The sequence below is a fragment of the Tupaia chinensis genome, unplaced genomic scaffold (genome assembly GCF_000334495.1).
Source record: "Tupaia chinensis unplaced genomic scaffold, TupChi_1.0 Scaffold000113_1, whole genome shotgun sequence".
NCBI classification, from domain to species: domain Eukaryota; kingdom Metazoa; phylum Chordata; class Mammalia; order Scandentia; family Tupaiidae; genus Tupaia; species Tupaia belangeri.
In genome coordinates this window covers 5,353,850-5,375,771 of record NW_006159577.1, presented here as the reverse complement: position 1 = coordinate 5,375,771, position 21,922 = coordinate 5,353,850, and the positions used below count along the sequence as shown (strand labels likewise).

Below are 21,922 nucleotides of genomic sequence, written 5' to 3'. Positions count from 1 at the left end.
TCTCAACTTGATAAAGAACATCTATTTAAAAAACAACAGTTTGCAGCCAGCATCTTAACAGTGGAAAATTGAATGCTCCCCCTACACTGGGAACAAGGGAGCATTCTGACGATTCTTAATTAACATAGCACTGATGGTCCTAGCCACTGTGCTAAGGAAGAAGAGAAAGGGTATACAGAATGGGAAAGAAGAAATAAAACTGTCCTTACTTGCAAATTACATGATTATCTCCATACAAAATCCCAAGGAATCTACAAAACAAACAAAAAACTCCTCTCAGAACCAAATAATTCAGTAAAGTCACAGGATACAAGACAGCACACAAAAATCCATACACTAATAATGAACCTATGGACACCAATAATACGAATTACAGCCACTACAAAACATGTAATATTATCATCTGTCATTTAACAATAGGAATGCATTCTGACAAATGTGTTGTAGGGTGATTTTAACCTATGCGCAAGGGGTGAACTTCTCTAAGCAGAGAGAATTTCTGCCTGAATACAGGCAGAGTTTAAAATAGCTTCCATATTTTCCCCATTACCTTTACTAAACCACGCTGCCCAGAATTGGAAGCTCGTTTTTCACCTAGGGTATACGCTCATAGAAATGGAATTGTTGCATCAAATGAAGGAAAGTACTTCCAACAGACTCTTGCTATACATACTGCCAAAATGCTTTCTAGAAATGTGATGGCAATTCATACCTTCCTCATCAGGTATGCAGGCCCATCTTACTGTATTCTTGCAAGCAATGAACATTTTAGTGCCTTAGATTTTTACTAATTGGAAAGGTAGAAATGCTTAGGGGGTTAAATATTCTCACCCCACACTACTTGTCCCCTTGCTTTTCCCCTCCTACCAGCTCCCAGCCCTGTTCTCCTTACTTAGTCTCCCCCATACTAAAGCAGGTAGGAGATGTTTCCCTGGCTCTGAAAATTTTCACATCTCCACTCTCAGTCAGACGTGACCAGCGAGGTTTATGGGGTCGCCTTTAGGACTCTAGAGACAGAAGAAAATATGTCTTCTATGGAGGAAAAAAAAAACGTGGAAAACATAACACAGGTATATTTGGCTGTAGGACTCAGGGCTTTCCCATGGAGCTGGGGCTTCTCAACCATTTTCCCGCTGCCTCCTGGACATGTCTACCTGGAGCCACCCTGAGTTCCTCAAACCTGAGTCCAGCTTTCCCACCTCCACCCATCCTGCTCCTCCTGCAGTCTCTCACCCGGCTCCATGATCTACTCTACCATCCAAGACAGAAATCTGGGATCACCTTGATTCTTTCCATTTCCACCCCCACATTTAAAAAATCACCCTGTGACTAATTAATTAATTGATTAATAGTCTGGCCAGTTAGCCTTCCTAATTTCTGTTTAATTAGGACATGTTGGGGTTGTAAGACAGATGCCCATTTCCAATGAACATAAGCAGGTAAGCGGATTGTTGACTTACAGAATTGAGAAGCCCACAGAGAGGGTCTAGCTGAAATGTGGCCAAGTCTAGAAAGTAAAAAAAAATGACATCAGAGATCTCTGGATCTTGCTTTCCTTTCATCTGTAGTTCCTTAGTGTTTTACTGAGGTACCCTCCACCTGATAGAAAAGGAAAGATGCCTCAGGCACTCTAGACTTCAGGCTTCATCCAGTTTATAATCCAGCCTCTGGATCAGACCCATCTAAAGAGTCGGACTGGCCCTGATTGTGTCCTGTATGTCTCCTTTGGGATTAACCACTGTGCCCAGAATTTGAGACACTCTGATACCCAACCTGAGTTACATACCCAGCCCATAGAGCAAAAGTGGGCCCAGCTCAATGTTGACCTCACCAATGTCACTTGGGCAGTTTCTCAAAGGACAAAAGGTAGCACATAGCCATTATATTACCTTTATTTTTTCTGGCGAGCACATGCCAGAGAGTCAGAGAGAGACAGAGAGAAAGATAGTAAGAAATCACCTCCCCCCTGTAGGTGGGTGGCCATGCCACAATCCCGTCTCCTCTATTCTCCTCTCAGGATTTTGGGCATGCACACACATGTGTCCAGTATGAGTTTTAAGTCGCTGGGTCTGAGACTCAAACCACGGTCAACTACATGGGAGTCCAACAACATAGTCATTATGCCATCTGCTGGTCCCTATATTACCTTCTCTAGCCATTTTCTTCCTCTCCATCCCCACTGTCCCAACCCTGTCATCTCACACCTTTATCATTGCCAACACTTCTGAACTGGTTTCTCTACCTCTACTTTCTCAACATCTTTACTTTTCTGTTAAAACTTCTCTTTTCCTACTTTACGTGTGTTTGCGGTTTTTCATTCTGTGTCTGAGGACAGGACACCTAGAGATCTGGACCTAAAGAACCTAGGATTTTACACCCTGCAGCTCAACTCCCCCATCCTATGAGCACTAGCTGTAAGTTACTCACTCCCTGCAAGCTCCTTTTGAGCAGCACTAAGCTTGTCAATGGTCTGGCATTTCTCCTCAATATGATAGCCAGTCCTTCTGCAGGCCACTTCTCTCTTCTCACAAAGTCAGCTTCTCAGAGATTGAACAAGCCTAAATAAAAACAGGAAGCCTGAACAAAGCCCCTCTGGCACAGATAAAAATCTCTCGCTTCAGCTTTTCACTGGCAATCCATTTTCCAGGACATACTCTCTGCCTGGGAATACTGATCTTTCTTCCCTCTCTGAGCACTCTCCACTTGTCTGTGTCCATGTCTCTGATTCTTCATGAGCATGAGACAAATGATAGGGTTTGCTGCTGTTCCTGCATTGGGTGCAGGGCCCACACATCTCAACTTCCTCTGTCCCTGTCTTCCTGTTTCAATTGCCAACACCTCTGAACTGGTCTGTTTGCCTCAGCATGGCCCCTTAGCACACCCAGGCTCCCAGCCCTCTTTATGAAGATGCACTTGGAGATTCCGGCATACTGCTTACAAGTGAACTCTTGGAAGGAAAAATGCAAGTCTGAAGGAACTTCCTGTTCACTACTAATGACCAGGCCTTGAGGAGCAGCCATGTTACCAGGGCAGAGGATGAGGGATAGGGCTACCCAGTGCTGGCTCTTGTCTTCTTCATCCTCAGGCAACAGGTTCTTCTCCCTGCCTTATCTAATTTCACTTGTGCAGTCAAGGGCAGGGTGGGAATGCACTGAGTGGGTTTGGAATATAAACCAGCCAAGATCACCTCTCTGGTCCTGTGGGGTTTCCTGTTCCTTGTGGCCCACCCTAACAGCGGGACCTTTTTCGTACAGCAGGAGGATGCCAGCTCGCATAATGTCGTCCTGTGGCCTCCCAACCCTGAACCTCCGCAGGTACGGGGGAATACGGTACTCTGCATGGCATGCCCTCTGGTCCCCTTCCCGACTTTTCTGTGGTTGCAGACATTTGGCATGGAATGTGCATTTGTCTATTTCAGTTCTCTCTTCCTCTCCCATCACCCTCTCCCATCAAACCCAACTTACTTGTAAAATAGAAGAGAAATTGGCAATTTGTATTTAGATTTTCAAAGACTAAATAACAGTTTGCTGTGCCTGTCCAAGAACTGCCCAGTTGATGTGCTATGAGTTGTTGACTAAGGCTGATGCTGTCAGTGGAATGGAATGCAGATCCTGCAAGCCAGTACTAACCCTTCCAAGCTCTTCTGCTTTGATTTCCTTCGTCTCAGAGTGAGTGAGGTTGGGAATGGGGTGGTGGCACTGCCTCCACCGTCAGTGGGTGAAACTGACATGTCATAAAAAAGATTACATTCTGAATCACCTGCCAGTGTTGTTATGTAATCATGCAGCTAACTGAGCTCCTAAGTTTTAACCCTGTCTAAAGTGTTTGCTGTGACCTGGGGAAGGGGACAAATAACATACTTTGCATTCACTTCAAGTGTTTTTTCCAGGAGATGATGTTGAGGTTAGTGTGTGTTTATGGGTGTGGGCAGGCTGAGGTAATAAAACTCCTGAATCCTCACTGGCCTGCTGAAATCCCTGTGACTCCTGGCCAGGTGTGTTAGTCATCTCGGTGACGTGTTCTTTGCCTTAGGATCTGCTTCTCTTCCAAGGGGGCGGCCAGGTAGCTGTGCTTGGTGCATCTCTTTCTCTGCACAAGAAATGACGTTGGAGGTTGTGAAATATGTTTCTGTTTCAATAGAGCATTGTGAAGCCTTTTCACATGTGTGATTTCCTCTGTCTCTTCTCATAATCCCATGAGTGGCCAGGCCCAGGCTGTTCGCTCTTGTTTTATAGACAAAGAAAGAGGCTTGGAAGGTTAATCGTCTTGGGTCGTTTGGGTGAGTATAGGAGTGAGAATGAAAACCCAGGTCTCACTCACAAAGGATGGCTGAGTCAGTAGTTTTCAAACTGAATGCCAGGATATCACAAGCCAACACATTGCTTCAAGAACTGGCATGGGTTCTGAAGGGACAACAGGTGTCTGGGGGACTGGACCTTCATGCAGTCACCAAGGAAGCAGAGTTATGAACACAAAGGGACCTTTCCTCAGAGCCTCTTGGCAATGGGCCAGCAAATTATTTTAATGATTTTTGCTTTTGAACATTTTGGCAACAACTAATTTTTGGATTAATTAATGACCCTTTTGTCTTACTCCAGAAGTCAAGTTTAATAACATCACAAGAGTCCTACTTTTGGATCCCGCTGACCAGTCACAGTTATTTCTTCTTTCATCAGCGCAAACACTGTCTGACTCTGAACTTTAGCAGTATGGCATGGTTTCTGTTCTGTTTTCCCAAGGGAAGAGAAGCCATTGACAGAGGAACATTCCCACAGTCAGACTGAAACCTGCTACATCTTTTTATTTAAAGTTCCCCTTGGGAGCAGCAGTTGGCATAATGGCTATGTCGCTGGACTCCCATGTAGTCAACCATGGTTTGAGTCCTGGACCCGGTGGCTTAAACTCACACCTAGCTTGGGAACCAGCAGTTAGCATAATGGCTATGTCGCTGGACTCCCACGTAGTCAACCGCGGTTCGTGTCCCGGACCTGGTGGCTTAAAACTCACGCCGGGCGCGTGTGTGTGTGTGCCCAAGATCCCGAGAGGAGAATGGAGGAGAAGGGATTGCGGCGTGACCATCCCCCCTGGGGGGTGATTTCTCGCTTTCTGTCTCTATGTCTCTCTCTGTCTGTCTGGCGAGCGCACGCGCCCTACAGTGAAAATCTCTCCAAAAAAAAAAAAAATTCAGGAAAGCTTATTTGAGAACTGGAATTATTGCCTGGAATCTTGGAGTGCATGACAGTAATGGGAATATAAATGTAGCAGCAGAATACATATTTAATGTAATCTATGGATGATATTATGAATTTCATGGTCAACACATTTTTTTCTAATTATCTTTATGTTACTGGCACACAAACACAAACTCTTTAAAATGTTCAGCAACACAACAGAATGTACAGTTCCCCTTCATTAGTATTGGCTATCACAGTTAAGGTCCAGGATTACAAATGAGATACATTCTTATTAAATGCATTTGTGGCACGTGTATGTGTTTTCACACTTTTGTGTCTTATTTAGTACCTATGCCCAAGATCCCGAGAGGAGAATGGAGGAGAAGAGATTGCAGCGTGACCATCCCCCCTGAGGGTTATTTCTCGCTTTCTGTCTCTCTGTCTCTCTCTGTCTTTCTGGTGAGTGCACACGCCCTGTAGAAAAATCTCTCAAAAAAAAAAAAAAAAGGAAAAGAAAGTTCCTCTAATGAGCTGAAGCCTTTGGGCCTCAGACCAGCCCCCTTTGGTAGTCTGTTGCTACATGCTGAGTTTTAGTCGTTATCCCTGCTTCTTCCCTCCAAGAGCTGACTCACTTAGGCCTCCTCCGGGAGTACCAGTGGCCTCAGTTACTAAGGGGCACAGCTGTGACTTATACCCTAGCCCGGGCCTTTCATTGCCAGAGGCTCCTTTTCCTGCATGTTGGTGAAGATGAAGAAAAATCCGTACATATAACCAAACTTTGGAGGGTGACTCATTCAGGGTGGGAGGGCACAGTCCATGGAGGGGTCACCAGAATGTCTAACATTGGTCCAGGGTGAGTTTCAGCTGCCCCCAGGAGTGTTGGGGTCCCTCTTTGGAACAAAGGAGGTGGTGGAGCTGTGAGGAGAAGACCGCTCTCCTGGGCTTTATACATCTTGACTTGCATGGAAGGGTCTATGCTGAAATAAAGGCCATGCCAGTTCATAGCCCCAGATGGTCCAAGTGAACTTAACAGTCATTCAGTTCTGGGAGCCCTACAGAGGGCGCCCAAGGGCCAAGCACACAGATTCCAGACAAGAAGCACCACACTCAACCCTTTGGCCCTCTCCTCCCCCATGTCCAAGCCTTCTGAGCTGCCCCTGGTGATAGAGTTATCATGATTCTTGTTTAAGGCCCTGAAAGTGTGGGGAGGGAGAGAAAGACATTCAATCCTATTATTATAATGGCTTGCTTTAAACATATATGATCATTGCATAACTCCTTTTAAGTAGTTATGTTGTTTGGGTGTTTTTATCTGATTTTGATCTGTGGACACTGCGGTCAATGCTATGAAGCAGGAAGACAGGTGCAAAGACGCTGACCTGACCTAGTGTTGGGGAGGGCTCTCTTAGAGGAGCTAATGTTTATGCTCAGATCTCAAGATGAGCAGGAAGTAAACTAGATTAGAAGGATCTAGAGGGAGATCAGTGTGCGCGCCTCCCCCAGCTCAGCCCTCACTGGGTAGTATCTGTGTTCCTGCTCGCTGCACCAGGTTTCAACCTAGGTCTGTGATTCACTCCCGAAGACCTGATCACTGAGGGCTCTCATGTGAATTCTCTGGCATCCAAGGAACAGAGGACCAGAAGGACAGGAGAATCCATGCTATGTGAGATGGCCCTGGGGCTTGGTCACCAAGAAAGATAATAGAACAGGCTTCTGCAGGCTGAGTTCAGAGACTGTATTGTTATTATTTTGTTTAATAGATAAAAGGCCCATCAGTAGGTTAAGTGTTGTTTTAAAGCTACAAATACTCCATACCCTAAGTTTAACTCAAAGGTAACTTTTTTAATTCCTAAAGAGCCTGTAAGGAACTTGATATTACATTAGACTAGTGCTCAAATGAGAAGTGTTTTCTAATATTCTACTGACAGAATGAGCATCTGGGATGATGTCTATGTTCTTAATGGGGGGAGAGAGGAGGTTAGGGAAGAGATAATTAAATAAAACAAATTCAATGTGCAAAACAATGGAAAGCTTCTTTGTCATGACCTGTGTGTTCCCACTCCTTTACTGTAAGGGTCGCCTAGTCCAGAGGGTCAGTGCTAATTTTCACTGCATGATTAATAAAGCGTGTGAACAGATCCAGGTGTGGGTCAGATGCATCTTCCGAAGGGTCTGATGAACTGCTTTACCTCTAAGCTGAGGTAGCCACGAGGGTGCTTGATGAGTTTTGAGTCTGTTTCTTCTTTATAGCAATAGTCACTAGCATGTATAATGTCTACTCTGGTCTAGCTTTGTGCCAAGTACTGCACAGGTTTTGTTTTATTTAGCTTTCAAAATAGCCCTGTAACTAGAATCCCTATTTTACAACCATGGTACTGGACACACCGAGCCCAAAGACTTTCAGCTAAATAGGTAGCAAAGCTTGGGCTTTGTGACCACTGTGCACAGCCCCTTATTCATGAGCCAAGTCTTAGATGCTTTAGTATGAGAATGAGTCCATGTAGGGATTCTAGAACTGCAAAAAATAAAAAGGTTTATACCTGCATTTCAAATATAATCCGGTGCAATAATTGCCTCCCTACCCATGATTTTCCCATTTGTAGTTCCAGTTACTTGTGATCAACCAAGGCTTAAAAATAGGTGAGTACAGGCCAGCAGATGGCATGGTGGTTAAGATGCTGGACTCTCATATGGCCTACTCCAGTTCGAGTCCTGGACCTGGCGGCTTGCTTTCTCTCTCTCTCTCTCTCTGGTGAGTGTATGTGCCCTGTAGCAAATTTAAAAATAATAATAATGATAAATAAAATTAAATAATTCTTAAAAAATATATAGTCGAGTACAAGGCCAGCAGGTGCTGTGGTGGGTAAGGTGCAGAACTCCCACATGCCTGACCATGGTTCAAGTTCCAGACCTGGAAGCTTGAAAATCACACCAGGTGACTAGGTGCATGCCTAAAATCCCAGGAAGAGAATGAAAGAGAAGGGACTGTGGCATAACTATCTCTCCTGGGGTGGTGTGGGTGATTTCTTACTTTTCCTCTCACCATTTCTCTCTAGTGAGTATACATGTCCTATGGTAAAAAACTTAAAGAAATAAAATAAGTGAGTACATTAGAATAAGATATTTTGAGAAGGAGAGAAAGATCTCATTCATACATTTATTGTAATATTTTGCTAGCATTGTTCTATTTCATTATTAGTTATTGTTAGTTCCTTTCTGTACCTAATTTATATATTAAACTTCGTCATAAGTATGGATATATAGGAAACATTGTGTGTGTGTGTGTGTGTGTGTGTGTATACACAGGTGTGTGTGTGTGTGTGTGTGTGTGTGTGTGTGTGTGTATAGTTCAGTACTTGGAAATGAAGAAACATTTGGGCCGATCCAGCAGAACTGTGTGAGCATTTGCCTTGACAGGGAAGATGGGCAGCTTGCTGGCTGTAGCACAGAGCATGTGTTCATCCTCCATATTTGGCCAGGCTGGCAGTTGTTTCTGAAATCCGATTCCTAATGCCATGGGGATGACCTTTGGTCTACTTCCCAGCATTCACCTGCAGTCACGCTGCTCTCAAGAAGCTCGTTCAAAGAGTGGGCGACTTGAGCAGACAGTCTGGCCATGATCTAACCATGCTAATTAAGCATGGCTTAATTAACTTTATTGGCATGACCAGTAAGCAGTGCTCTAGAGAGATGGAGCACGTTTGAAAGGTAAGGTGTGTGGGGTATTTTTTGTAATGGTGAAATGCTTTAGCTCTTGACGACGTATAGTTTTTAGGACTGGAAAGTAGCTATGATTGTGTAAAGATGGCTTTAAAATATACCCAGGGTTATAGAGTATTTGGAGCCAAAGAAAGGCCATTTGTTTACTCAAGCAATGGCAGCGAAGGAAAGATTTGAAGAAGCAACTGGGCCAGTCCGTTTGTCATGAGAGGCTTGCCAAGTGTTTTGCCAGCCTGCCGTTTGGAAGCGTGAAGGGTAACTTTAGAAATGCATGCTGTTTTGCGGTGATGCTCGTTGACACAACAAGTCCCTTGGAGCCCAGTACGCAGTATTAGTCCTGTTGCTAGGGTGGAGAAATTGGAAGGGGGGATTCAGAAACACTGTAGGAAATGCGTCCAAAGTGAGGACGCCAAGGACGGAGTGTGCTTCCCTTCGTGTGTAGGAGTGGCTATCAGACTGAACTAGAATCATCTATTTTTTCATGCAATCTACAAATATTTATGGACAGCTTTTGCTGTGCCAGATACTATTCTGGGCATCCAACCTAGGTTCTTATACCACGTTATTCATAAATGTCCAATTGTTTTAGTTACTTGGAGTGTGGCAGCAAAACGGTGGAGACTATAAAGGAACTATTTTCTCTGGAAGGTAGGAGTTAAGAGCATAGACTCTGGAGCCAAACCGTGCGAGTCCTAATACCGGCCCTACTACCGCCAAGCTATGTGACCCTGGGCAAGTGGCTTAACCTCTCTGTGCTGGTGTTCTTATCTGCTAAATGGGGTTGAATGAGTAAATGAGCTTAAATATTGCAGTACTTGACATGAAGGAAATGTTTTTGGTAATACATTTGCTATTATCGTTACAGCAGAAAGGATACTCTGTAAGGTCTGAGCCTTATTGTTATTATTGTGGAAAGAGCACTGGACTTCAAGGTAGAAGGCCTGGGAACTCTGTTTCTCCTCTGGAAAATGGAAAACATGGTTCCACCTGCCTGTTTAGCTCACAGAATAGACTGGATGACCTAGCACTCTGGAGAGAGCAATGCGTCATTCATGTGGACAGTTCTGGGGCTTTTAACTCCATCTAGATATGTTCCGTTAGAGAAAACTGGCATTGTTTTCCCAGATCCGTTTTCTATTAGGAGAAGTGAGTCTGAAAAGAGAGAAAGGTCTGCCCTTTGTTCTTCTTCAGAGAGGACTCTGGGTCCTTGTTAAATGCCCTTTACCTGAGGAAATATAACTTGGTCCCTTTTTCTCTTCAGTTGGAGGGGAATAGACCTGCCTCCTTTTAACATCTGTTGTTTGCATCTGTCTGGGCTGTTAGACATGTCTTTCCAGAATCACTTTAAAGAAACCTTGATCCTGAAATCCAGGGCAGAAAACATATCTGTTAAATTATTTGTAGAATATTTTACTGCAGACAATGAGGTTGAAAGGGATGCCTGGCCACAGATGCTAGAAGGTGAAGTTTGCATGACAAGTAGGAATTGGGGTGTCATTTTAAAAATTCAAGACCCTGATATAAAAATGTCTCTGACCCTGCAATGTGATTATTTGAGTTATCATAATAAAATGTGAAAATCCTGCATCTGAAGATAGCAATATTATATAAAGGACCTTCCCCCACAGGATACTCTCCCGAGTTTGGATTTCAAGTGACTTAGAGTTCGCACTGTCCCATAGGGATGATTGTCTTCCTGGGTGCACAAATTAGGAGGGTGAGTCTCTGGAGGACAGTGTGGGCTCCTTAAGGGAGTGGCTCAGCCTGCACAGAGGCCAAGCCAGCCTGGGGTCAGCAGCATCCCTGTCAACTCCAGCTCTCTCTGCCTTCAACACTTCCACTGAAGAGATGTTCTGACTCTGGGATCAAAGATGATGGGGTCCACGCAGATTCCATCACTGTGTGATCTTGGCCAAGTTACTTATTTCTCAGAGCCTTGTGCTGAAGGAGGGACATCAACAGCATCTTCCTCATAAGATTATTGTGAAGATTCAAGACAGTTTATGAAAAGGTATCAGTCCGGCTCCTGGCACTTGTTATGGAGTCAGAACATAGAAGCTGTTATTGTTGTTGCTGCTGCTGTTGTTATTTTCCCCACACGTTCTGTCTTTTAGCTAAAGAGAAGGATGATTTTTTAGTTATAGTATTCATGTTAGCCATAGAACTTATGGGCTTCTGAGAATTGAAGCATCTTTTGTATATTACCTTCGGGCATGATTGAACACAGACAGCCAACATCTCAGAGAAGTGCACCACTGGAGGAAGCATAGCAAAGCTGACTTGCTCTCTAAGGTAGTGGTTAAGGTTAAGGACTACAACTCACCCAAGAGAAGACTTACAGTCTCAGGAAGACCCTCAAGTACACGCTGAGATGATTTGCACTCAAAGGTCCTACAGAACCACAAAAACCCCAGCCTAGAGGTGGGTTGAGGTTGATGGGTGGAGATCCTCCCTTCCTGGGAGTCCTGGGTGGCTGCCTGGTAGTCCTCCAGCCCGGAGCCATACCTCTGTGTTCACACCCCTACAGTCATGGTATTGACTATGAGCAGCTTAAGAGAAAAGACGGATCATTCGTAACTCCCACTTCTAGCACTGGCTCTCGAGTACAGTAGGCTTTAGATGAATGTCTCTTAGATGATTCAATGAGTCAAGAAATCAGTGAATATTTGGGGACCGAGGTAAGATTAGATATTTACCAAATAATCTAGCTGCATCAAGGTCCAGTCCATATTTACAATGGGTGAATTGGTTGGCTTAGGAGAAAACTTTTGTCTCCAGTCCTTCCAGTGATGCACAGGGCCAGAGTGCGTCTCTTGCTGGGACCATGTGAAGAAACATCACCCCCTTAAGGGAGAAAGATTCCAAGCAACAAGGAGCAGAGATCAGAAGGGAGCCCCATACTGCCTGGAGGAGTTTCTCTTGCTTGGCTCCCGAGCTCACGTGCACCACATTCACCAGAACTTCTCAGGGACAGGGATTGGGACTCATGGATCTTAGTTGCTCCCAAGCACTCAACAAGCCATGTGACTAGGTCTGAGGGCATCCTAGGATGAAAGGTAAACTGTTTCTAATTTACATAAAGGCACTGTCTTCTCATAGCTACGTGCTGGCCCAGAAGAGCGCCAACTTCCGATTTTCACCGAGATTTCATGGAGGATGTTCACCAGGGAATATCCTGTTGTGTGATTTTGGATCATCTGTTAGACTTAAGCAAAGTAGAAAGAAGAAGGTCTTATGATAACTGTTTCCAAAAGTGTGTCCCATGTGACACTAGTTCCATAAAATGATTACCGATGGTATAGAAACAAAGGAAACTCATGAGTTAAGATCCAATAAAATACTATAGAACTTCTCAGAACCTTTAATATGCTAATATGCACCGTGACTTTCTAAGAGAGCTACATGATCAGCCTCTGTATCCTTGGGTTCCACATACCCCATTCAACCAATCACAGAGGGACACTATTATGTGGTTGCTGACGTGTGCTGCGTAGTTAGACCCACAATGGTTGTGTCTGTCCTGAACATGAGTGGACTTTCTTTCCTTGTCATTATTCCCTAAACAGTATGACGTAACAACTATTAACAGTGTATCAGATATTATTAGTAATCTAGGGATGATTTAAAGTACACAGAAGGGCCCCTATGTGTAGGTTATATGCAAATACTATGCCATTTTATGTAAGAGACTTGAGCATCCTCAGATTTTGAAATCCACAGGGGCCCTAGACCACTGGATAGCTGTACAGTGTAGTGTTTCTCACACTTATCTGAGGATAAAACACTTTGTTTCTCTCAAAGCCGATGGGGTGATCTATAGAATGTGCTCTTGGTTTCAAGTGACAGAATACAACATGTACCAACTAAGATCAAAGGGGGCATTTAAGGCCTCATTCTATAACCTCTGGACAGGTCGGGCAGAATGAGGCCAAACCCAACAGAACTGAAGCCTCGACACTATCAAGACCCTCTCTCCTTTTCTTCTTGGTTTCTCTCCACCAGCTGGCTCATTCACCAGAACTTCTCAGGGACAGGGATTGGGACTCATGGATCTTAGTTGCTCCCAAGCACTCAACAAGCCATGTGACTAGGTCTGAGGGCATCCTAGGATGAAAGGTAAACTGTTTCTAATTTACATAAAGGCACTGTCTTCTCATAGCTACGTGCTGGCCCAGAAGAGCGCCAACTTCCGATTTTCACCGAGATTTCATGGAGGATGTTCACCAGGGAATATCCTGTTGTGTGATTTTGGATCATCTGTTAGACTTAAGCAAAGTAGAAAGAAGAAGGTCTTATGATAACTGTTTCCAAAAGTGTGTCCCATGTGACACTAGTTCCATAAAATGATTACCGATGGTATAGAAACAAAGGAAACTCATGAGTTAAGATCCAATAAAATACTATAGAACTTCTCAGAACCTTTAATATGCTAATATGCACCGTGACTTTCTAAGAGAGCTACATGATCAGCCTCTGTATCCTTGGGTTCCACATACCCCATTCAACCAATCACAGAGGGACACTATTATGTGGTTGCTGACGTGTGCTGCGTAGTTAGACCCACAATGGTTGTGTCTGTCCTGAACATGAGTGGACTTTCTTTCCTTGTCATTATTCCCTAAACAGTATGACGTAACAACTATTAACAGTGTATCAGATATTATTAGTAATCTAGGGATGATTTAAAGTACACAGAAGGGCCCCTATGTGTAGGTTATATGCAAATACTATGCCATTTTATGTAAGAGACTTGAGCATCCTCAGATTTTGAAATCCACAGGGGCCCTAGACCACTGGATAGCTGTACAGTGTAGTGTTTCTCACACTTATCTGAGGATAAAACACTTTGTTTCTCTCAAAGCCGATGGGGTGATCTATAGAATGTGCTCTTGGTTTCAAGTGACAGAATACAACATGTACCAACTAAGATCAAAGGGGGCATTTAAGGCCTCATTCTATAACCTCTGGACAGGTCGGGCAGAATGAGGCCAAACCCAACAGAACTGAAGCCTCGACACTATCAAGACCCTCTCTCCTTTTCTTCTTGGTTTCTCTCCACCAGCTGGCTCTATTCTGCTGCAGGCAGCTTCTCCATGACAGGTAGAATTAAGGCTGCTGGCTTTTGCATTCAGGATCGACAGAACGCACCTCCAGATTCCTGCCACTCTGGTTCTTCAGGGAGTCCTGTGGAAGGACCCAGCATGGCCTGCGTCTTGTCAGGGGTAGGGGTGTGGGCATTGTGATTGGCACTGCCCTTGAGAAACTCAGAGACGGAGGTGGGTGGGGGTGGGTGGCATGTTTAGGTTTCCACAGACACTGTGGGAAGACAATGTAAAAGATAATCACTGCTTTGGGGTTTACAAAAACCCTCTCCCCTCTTCTGATTTTTATATTACACTTAAAAATGAGCATTATTTATATTTTTACTTTAGTTTTAGTTTTTTAGTTTTTTTTTTTTTTTTTTTTTTTTTTGCTAGAGGGCACATATACTCACTGGACAGAGACAGAAGGAAAGAAAGAAATCACTTAAATTAAAATTTCCATTTTAATTTCTGACAATGAAGACAAACAACCTGGAGTGTTTCTGGAATGGAAATCTATAATTGCTCATTTAATCTTTGGCCAGAAAAACAGTATTAATTTCCAGTCATGCAAGCTTAGCCAATCACAGGGAGGTGTACGAACCCCTGCTGCAATGGCCATGCTGCAATCCCTTCTTCATTCTCTTCTCGAGATTTTGGGCATGCATGCCCACATGCTCAGTGTATTTTTTAAGTCACTGTTCCAGGACTCGAACCACACACGCAGTCACATTGGATCCAGCGTCTTAACCATGCCACCTGCTGGCCTGGCATCATTCAAATTGAGTTTTTAAAATTTCATCTCTTTCTGTTGTTTGAAGTTTTGACTGAACCTTAAATTTTTTCATTTTGGTTTTAAAGTCAACTAACATGGCAGGCTTGTTGTGGGAGTGAAAGAAAAGGTGGGTTACTCTCAGAGTGGTTAAATGAGTGGGTCCTGGTTTTTCAAGGGCTCATCATTGTCTTTCATCAGTTTTTTTTGTTGTTGTTGCTGTTTTTTTTGTTTTGTTTTGTTTTGTTTTCAGGTTTCCAACAGAATTTTTGTGTAAAACCAACCAATGGGGAGAGAAAAGAGAAAGGGAGGATGTGTTTTCATCTATTGGGTCGTCAGAAAAGTCACCATGTATTTTTCTGTGCAAAAATGTGTCAGGACTTTTCCGATTATCCGATAGATGTTGCCATGAACAAATTGGACAGTGTCGGGTCTTAGGTTACGTAGCCTCACTTTCTCCAGGGAATGGATGACCCCCAAGCATGGTGGGTGTTTCCCGTCTTGGTTTCTTACTAAAGCCGTCACCTACTCAACGGGAGCTGCTCGTTTAACTGCCTTTCTTTCTTTCTTTCTTTCTTTCTTTCTTTCTTTCATTCTTTCTTTGAGAGGTTTTTGCTATAGGGTGCGTGTGCTGGCCAGACAGACCGAGACAGAGATAGAAAGTGAGAAATCACCCCCCAGGGGGGATGGCCACGCCGCAATCCCTTCTCCTCCATTCTCCTCTCGGGATCTTGGGCACGCACGCACACGCGCCCGGCGTGAGTTTTAAGCCACAGGTCCGGGACACGAACCGCGGTTGACTACATGGGAGTCCAGCGACATAGCCATTACGCTAACTGCTGGTCCCTTAACTGCGTTTCTTCTCCGTGTGATAAGAGCAGGACCTGTTGGCTTTGCTCACCACGTACCTTGGTGCCTGGCTCTGCCCCTGGCGCAGGGCAAGCACTCCATTTGGATGATCAAGCAAAGGAATGACTTAGCTTTGCTGGGTGTGGCCAGGGCCTATTGATCAAGGTTATATTTTCAGGGACTCCTATCTGATTTCCTTTCCAATCTGTCTCCCTCCAGGCTCAGAGGACTTCATCAGGTCAGAGTTCAAGATCTGTGCAACCATCTGGGAATAGTCCGAATATAAAAAGGAAGCAAGGGGACACATCTGGAAGCCCGGCCCGTCAGGAGTTACCCAGGTAGGGGGCTACTCTGGAGGAGCGACACAGCACAAGGCGAGACCAGCTCACTGCCTGCTCCGCACTTGCTTGGCTCCATTGGTTTGGGAAAGTGTACCCTAAGACACACCATCTGGTTCTCCGTGGGGAGGTGATTGAAGCAGGAGTTTGTACACTTCCCTGTGATTGGCTAAGCTTGCATGACTGGAAATTAATACTGTTTTTCTGGCCAAAGATTAAATGAGCAATTATAGACTTCCATTCCAGAAACACTCCAGGTTGTTTGTATTCATTGTCAGAAATTAAAATGGAAAGGATCAGTTTCCCAAGGGGCTTATCAGGGTGTCTAATCTGTGGCTCAGTCAATGACTCCATTCCCTCAGGGAAACCCTTGTGGGCTCCGGGACCATGAAACAGAGGATTCAGAGAATTACTGAAGCCACCAAGCCCTCCATCCTAGGGAGGCTGGTGAATGAGATTTAGAAACCAGCAAGGCCAACAAGGTGGCCAACACCAAGGTGTTGGTGGAAAGCAGCCACTGCGGGTGTGGCCCATCAGTTAGTGGCTCCTCCTTGTGTCCCACAGCCAGGCACTGGGTTCCCAGCATCTCTGTGACCTTTCCCTTCCCAGTGTGTCGCACCTGCAGTTTGGAGGGCACACACAAGCGAGGGCAGCAGCTTGGGCATGCAGCCCCTCAGCCTGGACACAGGCCAGGAGTACTGGGAGCAATTAATAACTGCATATGGGATCAATTCACAAATAGGACTTTGATTTGGTTAGGAAACCCTTTGAACAACTGAACCCCAGGTTGTAGGAGTTTATGATTACAGGCCTTAAAGTAACAAATGAAGAGGAACTCTGTGGAACAAAATTACGAAATAGAATGACAGGCCCCTTGTCAGAGACAATGAAACTTTGGGTTCATAACATACTTTCTAATAGCTTTCAAAACCTTAAGACTTGGTGACATATTTTACTTTAGCTTTTTTTTTTTAAGAGATTTTTGCTATAGGGCACATGTGCTCCCTGGAGAAACAGAGACAGAAAGTGAGAAATTACTCCCCGAGGGGGATGGCCACATTCATTCCCTTCTCCTTCAGTCTTCTCTTGGGATGTAGGGCATACACACATAAGCTCCCAGTGTGACTTTGAAGCTGCTGAGTCTGGGACTCGAACCATGGTCAACTACGTAGGAATCCAATGACATAACTATCACGCCATTTACTGGTCCCATTTAGCTTTGAACTGTGGACAGTCCTGGGTAAGGAAGAGTGACCCTAGTGATAGAGGGTAAGGATAGTGCAGGAGTGAGTTACTTTGGGTTTTATGGTTTCCAGAGGAGGCACTCAGAACCTCTTGTCAGGAGCACTAGATATTTTTTAGGAAATGGTGACCAGATGGGACAGAGTGTGCCTTTTTTTCTGTGGGAATAATAGAAAGATACCTTGAACCGGGATGTTTGACTCCTGTTCTTTGTTAAAGGTGGTGCCTCCTTTGTTTCCCAGGGCTATTCTACTTTCATGAACTTTTTTATCTGGGTGACAGTACAAAGGTTCTGTTTGGCTCTAACTAGACCTCTAAATGTGCTCCATGTGAACATGGAACTAAAGGGTGGATTCGTCTTTTCTGGAATCCCGCACAAGGGAAACCACTGCAGGTTGGCCCAAGATCTAGCTCCTCCCTCCCTTCCCATCTTCGTGAGGTCCTGGGATCTCCTAGGTGCCTTGGGAATGGTTCTAGCTCTGGGCCACAGCTGGACTGAAGAGTAACAGCAGCTGAGAGGTCTTCTGTGGCTTTTTCTTCAGCTTTAGTCAATTATTACTTTTCCCTTGAAGATTGTCTCTCATTGGCATGCAAATTGAGCATAAAAGATGTGCCTTCCAAGAACAAGTCCAAAGAAGCAATTTCCTGTTCCCAATTAAAAACAGGATTCTCCTCAATAAAGACTGCACATGTGTACAGACAGGGCCCTGTACCAGCTAACTCCTAGACTACCAGGAGGCAACTGGTCTCCTACTCCCCAGGGTTTACCGTGACTCTGTCAGGGGTGGGGAGTCAGGATGTCTTTAGGAGAAGACATGGAGAATGAGCTTTGTGTGCGCAATTTCAGTGAGTCACACCACCCTTGGCATCACCAGAAAGGATAACAACAGCATTTAACGTTCAGTTTGCATGTGGGTGCCAGATACTACAGCAAGTGCTCTATGTGCACAAAATAAAAATGTATTTTCTTTAAAGCAATTCAGTATCAATTCTGACTCCGCAGCTGCCTGGTTGGTGGGAATGCCCATGGCAGCCATCCCCGGGACCTTGCTCTCCTGAAGCCTGGTACGTTGGGGTCTCTGACTTTCCACTCCCAGCACCACCACTGAGACACGCACGGACCCAGCCACTGTCTGTTGGGCCCTGTGGCTGCTGCTTCCCTCCCACACCTGGCATGAGGAAGCCTTTAGTGAGGTTAGAGCCCCATGGCCAGCCCCTTCAGGCTGCCTTCCTCCCTGCTCATCCCTCTCTGAGTCTGAAAGCAGAGGGAGACTCTTAGAGATCCCCCACTATCTCTGGCCCTTCCTCTTCTCTTTCTCCGTTCATAAATGCATTGCCTTCTTTCTTGGTTTATTAGGCAACCAGCATTTTCTCTTCAAAGTGTATAGGTTTTTACAAGAGGCAGGAAGAGGTGTTGACCTTAAGCTATTCTCCATAGGCAGAAAACACAGAAGGGCCTGTGGTGGGTATGGCCCATGAGACATAGAGGAAAGGGAAGAACATGTATAGAGAGGTACACGTTAATATTTTCAGATCAACTACGCCCAGGAGTTACTTCCACTCAATAAATGAGGAAACTGAGGCTTGGAGTATTATGTAATCAGCCTTAGTGGTAAAAAGCCCCTCCAGACTCTTTTCCTCTGAAGTATACTAGGACTTGGGGTTTGCACATCCCCAAACAGGGTAAGCTCCTCATCCCAACAGAAAGCATGGGGGCCCAGTACTTCAACTGCCTTGTTTCCTGGTTTCCATGTGGTGTCACTGTTGGAACTTAACCTGGCATAGTCCAGCCCTGAAGATGCAGGGAGAGGCCTCCCCGGTGTCCATCCCTGCCAGGCCTCTGGGTTTTTGAGGGAGGACAATTCTGCCCTCCTAGGAATAAAGCTTACCCCCCAGATAGCACCTCCTTCTGCTCAGCCATGTCACCCTGGCCTAGCTGCCCTGATGTCTGTGTCTAGGCTGGTTCCAGCTTGCTATCCATGTGCCTTTCTTTCCTTGGGTACCAGCAACCAGTGATTGGGCAGCCTCTTCCTTTTAAACCTTTAAAACAAAACCCATTTTATTACACAACCTTTCCCGAGACAGTGGAGCTATTTGATTGCACCAGAGGAGTATAATTTTTGTAGGGCAAGAAGTGTAGGCTATTGGCCATTTCCCATGCTTCAGTGTTATGCTTGCTTATTCTTCCAAGGAGGGCCACAAGCAGTACTGCAGAGAGGACTGGCTTTTCTCAAATAGCTTACCCTAATTGCTTCCTCTCAGAGTGAGGGACCTTGTTCGTCTTGGGCCCCATCGCCCTCTCACTGAATCAGAAACTCTGGGATGGAGCCCAGGGATGTGTGTTTTAACAAGCTCTCCAGGGGATTCTGGTATGCTCATAGTCAGAACCGCTGGATTAGGTGGTCAGGAATGGAGATACTTGAACTGAATCTGAAATAACAAAAGGGAGGTTGGCATAGAGCATTTAGGGAACTGTGCATTCCGGGCATAGGATCAGGCCGTGCAAAGGACCTAGGGAGAGGAAGAAACAGGAGACCAGTGAGGGAGTGGGAGATGACGACGAGTCAGGCAGGGCCTACATCAGTCGGGCGAGGGCCTTGAAGACAGTAATAAGGAATTTCGATTTCCCTGCTGGCCTGTAATGCAGTAGTTAAGTGCTGTACTTAGGGACCCAGTGCATTCCGGGCATAGGATCAGGCCGTGCAAAGGACCTAGGGAGAGGAAGAAACAGGAGACCAGTGAGGGAGTGGGAGATGACGACGAGTCAGGCAGGGCCTACATCAGTCGGGCGAGGGCCTTGAAGACAGTAATAAGGAATTTCGATTTCCCTGCTGGCCTGTAATGCAGTAGTTAAGTGCTGTACTTATGGACCCAGATCCCACATGGCTGACAGCAGTTTGAATCCTGACCCTGGAGACTGAAAAAGCATGCTGGCACATGTGCATGTGTGCCTCAAATCCTGATGGGATGGAAAAGTGAAGGAGAAGGGATTGCAGTGTGACCATGCCACATGGGGGAGTTATCTCTCTCTCTCTCCTCGCCCCATCTCTGTTTCTTATACATGTGTCTCCTGGCAATTAAAAAAGAAAAGAAAGGATAGAAGGAAAGAAGGATGAGGGAAGGAAGGAAGGAAGGAAGGAAGGAAGGAAGGAAGGAAGGAAGGAAGGAAGGAAGGAAGGAAAGAAGGAAGGAAGGAAGGAAGGAAGGAAGGAAGGAAGGAAGGAAGGAAGGAAGGAAAGAAGGAAGGAAGGAAGGAAGGAAGGAAGGAAGGAAGAAACCTGAATTTCATTGACATATATTTCAAAAGGAACTTTCTGGCTGCTTTTGGAGAAAACAAGGGGACAAGACTAGAACCAGGAGGCCAAAAGAAGAGGGAATGTAGGACTCCTGGCAAGATGTGGAGGTACCTTGAACTAGGGCAAAGTTTCTCAACCCTGTTTTCAGTATCCATCAGTCCTAATCCCCACAAGGGACCTTGAGAGACATTTTGTTCCTATTGTCCTCTCTTTTCCATAAAATCTCAATCCCATATATACACATATTTATGTACTGTGGGCTTTGAGGCCACAAACCACTGTAATATCCAAGATGTCTTTTCTCTTCTCAAGATTGAATTCCCACCCTCCCTGGGATGATACTGGCCCATTGAGAATACATGTGCAGAGTGGATGCTCGTGAAAATGGAGAAAATGTGTCTGTTTTGAATATTATGGATATTTTGGGAGCTAGAGATGCCAGAACTTGATGATGATTTGCATTTAGGAGGTCTGAGAGATGAAGCAGAAGAAATTCCTGAAGCTTTGGCTTGTACCATTGGGTAGAGGGAACCATGTCTTGCACCATTGGGTAGATGGAACCATGTCTGAGCTGTGAAAAGCATTAAGGTCAGTACGTTGCTCAGTTCACAGCCACAGACCAGTCTACTACAACTCGGGGTGTGCTGACCATCACAAATCCAGCCTCCTGCTCGGGACAGTCAGATGAGGACCTGTCACCTGTCCGAGAAGAACAGAATTCTCCTTTGGAATTCCAGGACAGTTCACTGTCTCCTCTACGTCCAATACCTTAAGCACCTCATCCTTTCTTGGGGTCCAGTCTCCTAGTCTATGTCATAAACATGGGCCCACTGCCCACCACAAGCCATGCTCTGGGTCAGAGAATCAAAGGTGAACAAGACATGGCAGTCTGATCATAGAGATTAATTCTAGAAAAAGCTAAATGCTTTAAGTTGTATTTCTGGGAGCACAGGGGCAGGAGAGAGGGGCTGGATCTGCTGGGGAACCTGGAGTGTTCTCCTAGGGAGGTTCCTTGGGGCTGGGTCTTCAAAACTCAGTAGAAGGAGGGTGGAGAAAGATAGTTTTAGGCAGAGGGAACAGCTGTAATTATTGCAGATCTCCAGGAAACAGAATTTAGGAAGGACTAGATTCACTAGCCTTTTAAATAGGCCATCTCAGGGCTTCTTTAAATCTGGGAAATAGGAGAGAGAAGGAGGTTCCACATGGATCCTACAAACTAGGTATTGCAAGGCACAGGAGAAATGAAGACTTTCTACTGATAATTCAGCCTCCAGCAAACAAGCTAGCGCAATCACAACAGAACGGCAAAGAGATTCTAGATCACCTCCGTCTGCTTGCTCCTGAACATTCAGACTGAACTTCAAGAATTTGAAAGAAACGCACCATCCATCAGATGACAAGAAATCACCACCAGATAACAAGAAATATGGGAAAACAAGAAAATACCTCT

General features: G+C 45.1%; 1 protein-coding gene across 1 annotated transcript in view; it reads left to right on the top strand.

Annotated features, from left to right (window-relative positions):
• The window catches only part of TACC2 (transforming acidic coiled-coil containing protein 2), a 239,069-nt gene that overhangs the window by 8,275 nt on the left and 208,872 nt on the right, over window positions 1-21,922 (top strand). The window contains 2 exon segments of the mRNA XM_027770124.1: window positions 3,255-3,314; window positions 15,816-15,934. Of these exon segments, the coding sequence (XP_027625925.1) occupies window positions 3,255-3,314; window positions 15,816-15,934 (179 nt within the window).